The 7,500-nt window shown below is 41.8% G+C and overlaps 1 protein-coding gene across 3 annotated transcripts in view; it reads left to right on the top strand.

Moving 5' to 3' along the window:
• Positions 1 to 7,500, top strand: part of atp2b3b (ATPase plasma membrane Ca2+ transporting 3b) — a 50,470-nt gene that overhangs the window by 39,105 nt on the left and 3,865 nt on the right. For 2 of the 3 annotated variants that reach the window (XM_069169246.1, XM_069169248.1), the window contains one exon: positions 5,855 to 7,500. This exon is cut by the window's right edge and continues 3,865 nt beyond it. In XM_069169246.1, coding sequence (XP_069025347.1) covers positions 5,855 to 6,373 — 519 coding nt within the window. In that variant the 3' untranslated portion in view covers positions 6,374 to 7,500. The remainder of the gene's footprint in view (positions 1 to 5,854) is intronic. The other variant, XM_069169247.1, reaches the window with a different exon arrangement.

Below are 7,500 nucleotides of genomic sequence, written 5' to 3'. Positions count from 1 at the left end.
GATTGCCTGCCTGGCGAAGGAGAGGAGAAATTTTTTAAGCTTTGAGGTTTGCTTCCACATTAGTGTTTTCCCGGCTGACCCCGTCCATGCATTTCCACTCGGCCCATAGGCTTTACAATGTGATGATGTCAGGAAGAGAAGACTTAGTTTTATGGGCTCCGGGAAAAATTCAACCTTTATAAAACGGTCATAGAATAAAAAAAATACAAAAAACCTGTCCTGTTAACAGTTTTACTGACGTCTCTTCAACCCGGTATGATGGAAAAACGTGAAATAGCCACGCTTTGGCCTGTCTAGGTGTGACACTTACACGTTTTACTGTAGTGGACGAAAATGAAACCTAATGTTTACAGGAAAATTAAAACTTTCCAACAGAAATGTTATCACCTCCTGGATTCGAACATCATCGTCCCACATGGAAATCTCTGACAAATACTGTCAAAAAATGTCCTTTATTGCCTCTGTTGCAGGACCTTTGTGTCATGATAACGCGTCACATGACATTTACTTGCATGTCAGTTTCACACTTTCAAAACCTGTAACTGTCACGCCTAGACAGGCTAAAACGTGTCTATTTCACGCTTTGCCGTGATACTGGGTTGGTCTCTTTTGTAATGGTGCTCTAAGGAGGAAAATGGTTTTCCAGCTGCAATACTACAACTGACCACTAAGGCAATTTAGCAGTGAGCCTTAGTGGCAGCTCTAACATGAAAAAATAATCCCCATCAAACGCAACATTTCCTATTGTTTGAATGGCATTTTCTAAAAAACTACCAGTGCTTCACGTTTTAGTAAACTATTAGACGTTATTCCTGGAGTTGTTATATTCAAAACCCATTTTCAAAACTGGGTGCCACAGACAAGTTATGGAAGTCAGAAAGAACTGAGTAACAGTGACATTGTTGGTTCTGGTCTTTATCCTGGATTTAGTGTGAATTACCACAAATACAGAATATCACCAGGTGGATGTGGGAACAGCAGACACACAGTACAAATGTGTGCGTTATCTTGTGTGCCATCAAGACAAACTGACCCCTCCCCGTTCCCTGCTGCTTGTCCAGTTAGCTTTACTCCACTACCCAGAGTTCTTTGCAAGGCAGACCCGGCCCTCAGACTTGGCACTGTGCCCTGATGCAGTATGATGTGCGTAAGTTGTGACGTCGACACCATCACCTCCCTGACTTTTTGCAGCCAAATCTATCATCACTGGGTAAGAAAAGAGTCCCTGGATATTTGAAGGAAACATAAAAAAATATTTCATGGAGATATCAGAATGATAAAAATAGACATCTCTGTTTCATCCTTTCATACACCTGAGCTGTGCCGGACCCCAGTGATCCCTCTAGATCTTTAGAAGTGATCTATGGATCCAGTTTGTTTTCATTTCAGACTGGCCTCATTTAAACTACCTGCAGTAAGAGTAAAGAGATGAATCTCAGATTTCACTTTGATCAAGGAAGATGAAGGGGAATAGAATGTTTATGCCAAAACTCAGAATCCATCCTCAGCTCCTCAATTCTTTGCTTAAGTTTTCTCATATATTCAAAAAGAGGACTTCAGCCTTCAGCTTCTTCAAAATGATGTGAGTAGGAGACGTGACTAGTACCTGCAGTGAATTGAGGAAGGTGTTGCTATGGATAACAGCTCAGTCATCACATCAAAGGGCCACACTGTGGGGAACGGGAGCCATTAACCAGTCATCTACCTCACAGCTTCTCCCTGTATTTATGTTGCAGTCTCTTCTCATCAGCAGTTGTTTTGCACACAGCAGCCGCTCTACCTTCCGGCGCCTACTTCCTCCTCGTACCTTAACCATCATCGTTTTTCCATCAAGCACTGCTGAAAGAGCCGACAGGGAGTGAGGGAGTGAGAGAAGGAAGCGGTTGAGAGAAATGAGTAACACAGGAGTGCCCTGACCTCCAGGCCTCTCTGGTCACACTGTGGGCGTTATATACTCGAAAGTTTACTCTTTCCACAGAGACAAAATGAAAACAAACTGAGTGCTGACGAAGTGAGAAAGTAACATCCTGAAACCTTCTCAGTCTGCATGAGGTGCTTTTCTACAGTCTGACAGGCTCTTTGGAAAAACAGATAAGCACTGAACCTACTGCTTGACCGTCTGTTTGTACGTCTGTCTGTCTCTCAGTCTGTCATATGAGCCAGAGTCATATATAGAGACCCCTTCTAGTTTGGCCAACTGCAGCACTGATCTCCATTCAGCTGCTCGACCATCCACCTCTCATAATCACTGTTTGGACTCCAAGTCGGTGTTGCAGTCGACATAAAGCTTCTCCTCTGTTGATCTCATTCGACCAAACTGTCTCTATGTAAGGCTCTGCCTGCCTCTGCCTGTCAGTATACTTGCATTGAACTGTCTCTTGTTTCTTTTGAGCTCATGCTTCTTATTTTCCTCTGTTTGGGCTTTGGGGGAAGGGTGCATGGACCAACTGCCATGGCAAAGGAATGTGTTTATGCACGCATACACCATACACTGCATAATGCACCTTGAAGTACACTCATAGACATCACTCTGGTGTGTGTGCGTGAAAGAAAGAGACAGAAAGAGAGCGTAAGTGACAAAGATCTGATTCAGCATGACCTGGCTGCCTCTGTGTGTGTGACGGGGCTGACGCCCGAGCTGCGCTCTAGCCTTTGAACCAATCACCTTCTGTTTCCAGTAATCTAACCAATCACACACTGTTCTAACCTGCTGATTCTCTGTGATGTCACTTTTCTGTTTTGCAAGATTTTTTTTAATTTTTTTTTATATATATCCCGCAGCAACTTCATCATCAGCATCATCATCATTTCAATCACTCTGCTCTCCTCTGTTTCTCACTGCTGCATGGCCACAGAGCGCTTTGCACATGTGCATGAGTCTGTGTGTGTGTTTGTGTGTGCGTGTGTGTGCGTGCATGGAGATGCTGACTGACTGATTTACTGTCTGGCGGCTGATGTGTTTTTGTGTGTATGAACTACTTCTTTAACAAACAGCACCCATGACTGACAACTGTCTGATGCATGCAGACTTCAGGCCGCACGATGTGGAGACACCTCAGTTGCTGTTTCACTCAGTTACGCCGATGCTTCATGCATGTTTGTGTGTTGTTTATGTGTGTGTGTGTGTGTGTGTGTGTGTGTGTGTGTGTGTGTGTGTGTGTGTGTGGTCACTGCTATAGGTTCTTGCCAATATCTTATTTTATTTACATTAAACTAACGCACTCACCATTCCTGCTTCTTCTCCATCTGTGCCTAACAACCATCCTCATCTGTGTGTGCATGCATGTGATCCAGTGTGCTGAGGTATGAGTGTTTCCCCCACACATAGTGTGTCACCACCCCAACACACACACACACACACACACACACACACACACACACACACACACACACACACACACACATACATGTACGGTGTGTGTGTGAATGGTTCACAGCGTCTGCAGCTTCTGTGGTCTTTGTGATTGTGGCTACTGGATGCTCTCGTCTTGTGAGGTCTGATTGTTGAGAACTGACAAAAAAAAAAAAAAATGTCATCAGCCAACTCATTTTCAAACACTTTGTTTTATTTTGTTGTCACTATTGTCTGTTTGGAGACACGCAGGATCACGTGGATGCTGAGTCTAGCCTGAATTAGTCAAGATATTGGGTTACCAAGGTTACAAGTAATGTAATTACAAAGTTGGAGAAGTGCCATCAGTATGTTCAAATTGAATAAAGCACCTTGTGGAGCATAAGTGAGGTCAAAGCCTATCGGCCTCCTAAAAGAATAACACACCAGCTTGGATTAAGTTTTATAATAGTCCCAAACTCATCCCAAAATATCCAGTCTGAGCAGTCATCAAGTTGTTTTAAACTAAAAAAAAAAAAAAATCCCATTTATCCAAGTTGTGGTGCCTAAACATGGCTCCTGCTTAACATACAACAAACTAGTAGAAATGATCGACCCAAGTTGGCCTTTTATCATCTCTGTGATGGAGAAGACCATTTAACCACTTAAAGAAGTAGTGAGTCATAGCGTAAAGACTGTCTGGATGGGGGTAGATTAATTCAACCTCTCGACCTCCCGTTCAGATGGACAATATCGGTGCCTTCAAGCTAAACATTTACCGTATTATAACTGTGGAGACTCCGCTGCAACCTCATGGTGATGCCAAGACAAGAATCTTATATAAACATCTGTAAAAACTCACCCTGTTATTTTCACCCTTCAGTATTTGTACAGATTCAAGAAATGAGATGTGACATGTCAGTGAGATTTAGAGGTTAGTTGGCGTTCTTTATTAACTTACGGTTTCCCCCTGCGTCCAGTCTTTATGCTAAGATAAGCTATCTGACTGTAGCGCAATATTTAACATACCATAGAATAAACATAATATTTAACATACTATAGAATATTCATAATATTTAACATACTATAGAATATACATAATATTTAACATACTATATAAAATCATAATATTTAACATACTATAGTATATTTATAATATTTAACATACTATAACATCTACATAATATTTAAGATACTATAGAATCTACATAATATTTAACAGATTATAGAATATTCATAATATTTAACAGATTATAGAATATTCACAATATTTAACATACTATAGAACCTACATAATATTTAACACACGATAGAACCTACATAATATTTAACACACTATAGAATATTCATAATATTTAACACACTATAGAATATTCATAATATTTAACACTATAGAATCTACATAATATTTAACATAATATATAAAATACATAATATTTAACACACTAGTGTGTTATTTTTAACACTAGAATCTACATAATATTTAACATACTATAGAATATACATATTTAACATAATATATAAAATGCATATTTAACATAATATATAAAATACATAATATTTAACATACTATAGAACCTACATAATATTTAACACACTGTAGAATATTCATAATATTTAACACTATAGAATCTACATAATATTTAACATAATATATAAAATACATAATATTTAACACACTAGTGTTATTTTTAACACTAGAATCTACATAATATTTAACATAATATATAAAATACATAATATTTAACACACTAGTGTTATTTTTAACACTAGAATCTACATAATATTTAACATACTATAGAATATACATATTTAACATAATATATAAAATACATATTTAACATAATATATAAAATACATAATATTTAACATACTATAGAACATACATAATATTTAACACATTATAGAATATTCATAATATTTAACATACTATAGAATCTACATAATATTTAACACTATAGAATATACAACATATTTAACAAACTATAAAATCTACATAATATTTAACATACTATAGAATATACATAATATTTAACAAACTATAAAATCTACATAATATTTAAGATACTATAGAATATACATAATATTTAACTATTCATCTGAGATTACTGTTCACTAGCTTCATCTTATTGAACCCACTGACATGAGAGTGGTATCAATCAAATCATCTAACTTAATTTAAGAAATTTGAAATGTCAAAATATTTCTTCTGCTCCAAATGACTATTGTGCTCTTGGCCCCGCCCCTTTTAGTGTAATCAAGCCAGTAAGATTATTTCAGAACAGGTTGGAGTCAAAACGTTTCAGAGAAGAAAAACAACCCAATGTGATGATGACAAGTTATTTTCCGTGGAGGTTAACCGGAGCCACCTGGCCCTGTGTGTCCGTCTGTCAGTCTGTCTGCTGGAGGACACAAACCTGTCTGTCTCTGGGTTTCCCTGATCTCTCTTTTCCCTCCCTACGTCTGACTTTTTGCTCTCTCTTTCTTGTGATCTCTCCCTCGTCTTCCTCGTCTCTTTGTCAGATGCGAGTGGTGAAAGCATTCCGTAGTTCGCTGTACGAGGGCCGGGAGAAACCGGAATCCCGCAACTCCATCCACAACTTCATGGCCCACCCAGAGTTCCTCATCAACGACCTCATCCACAACATCCCGCTGATCGACGACACTGACGTGGACGACGAATCAGAGCTCAGCAGATACCAGCACCTGCACCCGGCCCTCCGCAAGCCGCCGCCCCCTCCCGCCCAGCCTCCGCCCCCGGCCCGCAACCGCCCCACCCGTCCCTACCGCCAGTACAGTCTCCCGGTGACCCCGTGCAACCGAAACAACAACAACAACAGCAGCAGCGGCAGCAGCAGCAGCATCAATTCAACGGTCACCCACGGCAACAAAAACAGCACCAAAGCCCGGAGCCCCCGTCACCACCACCACTACCACCACCACCGCCACCAACACCATCACAACCATCACGGCAGGGACAAGCCGGTGAAAGCCGCCGCCCCTCACCTGGCCCACCTCTACTGCGTGGAGACTTCCTTATAACTGTGTTGGACGTGGGCCGGGAGGGGGGAAGGGGGAGAGGGGGGGGCTCTCAGGGGCAGGGGGAGGAAAGAGTGAGTGCACGAGAGGGCTGAGGACACACACATGACATTTTTCATCCGATCTCCCTGACGACGAGCTCACAGGAGGGAGCGAAGGAGGGAGCGAAGGAGGGAGCGAAGGAGGGAGCGAAGGAGGGAGTGGACAATGGCTGGAGACTTCTGCTCACAGCTCCCTGAGAACATTGCGACTTTTCCCTCCCTTTGCCCCTTGCTCTCCAGCCCTCTCGGTCTGACTCCCCCGCCTCCTCCTCCTCCCCCTCATCCCCCCCACAATCCCCCCCCCCCTCCGAGGAATACCACACAACCCTGCCCCACTCGACCTCACGTACGCCCGTCACACACACGCACAGGTCTGCCTCCGCTGCGTTGTCCTGAGCGACGGTGGGGAGGGTGTGTGTGGGTGTTGGTGTGTGTGTGTGTGGGGGGGGGGGGGGGTACCATCAACCATCATCCAGAAAAATGCCACATCCCTCGACGCTTCAGCAGAACGGGGGCCATGTGGCTATGGAGCCTGACTCACTCTGTTTCTATTGGTGTTCATCATTAGTGTTGTTGTCACCTACCGACCTGCCACCCCCTCCCACCACCACCACCATCCCCCCCCCCCCCCGCCACCCCCCCCCGCCACCATTTATCTGGCTCGACTCTACAGCCACTTTAAAGTCACTACTTTGCTTGCGATATAAGTGAAACGCTTTGTTAAAGCTTTAACTAGACTTCTGCCATTTCCATTTCTGTTTCTGTTTCGTTTCTTCTTTCTCAACATAATGGTGCTCATTCATTTCTTTTACTTCACTTTATTTATCTCTTCTCGCTCTCTCTGAAGTTTTGTTTCTTTTTCTTTCACCCCTCTCTCTCTCTCTCTCTCTCTTTCAGTGTGTGTTGTATTGTCTTGTCTCCTCTGGGGAAAAAAAATGGACAAAAATGTAACAAAAACAGACAAATTGCAAACAAAGACGCTGTTCATTTAAACTAATAGTAAATAAGAATGGCTGCAAAAAAACAACAACTAGAAGATTGAGGGGACACATATATATACAGTATATGTATATTTATATATAATTTGAA

The sequence above is a fragment of the Embiotoca jacksoni genome, unplaced genomic scaffold, assembly GCF_022577435.1.
Source record: "Embiotoca jacksoni isolate LCO1_2020_lvr unplaced genomic scaffold, fEmbJac1.0.p SCAF_43, whole genome shotgun sequence".
Lineage (NCBI taxonomy): Eukaryota > Metazoa > Chordata > Actinopteri > Embiotocidae > Embiotoca > Embiotoca jacksoni.
The sequence above is the reverse complement of the archived record's forward strand: the minus strand, read 5'-3'. Positions and strand labels throughout refer to the sequence as shown.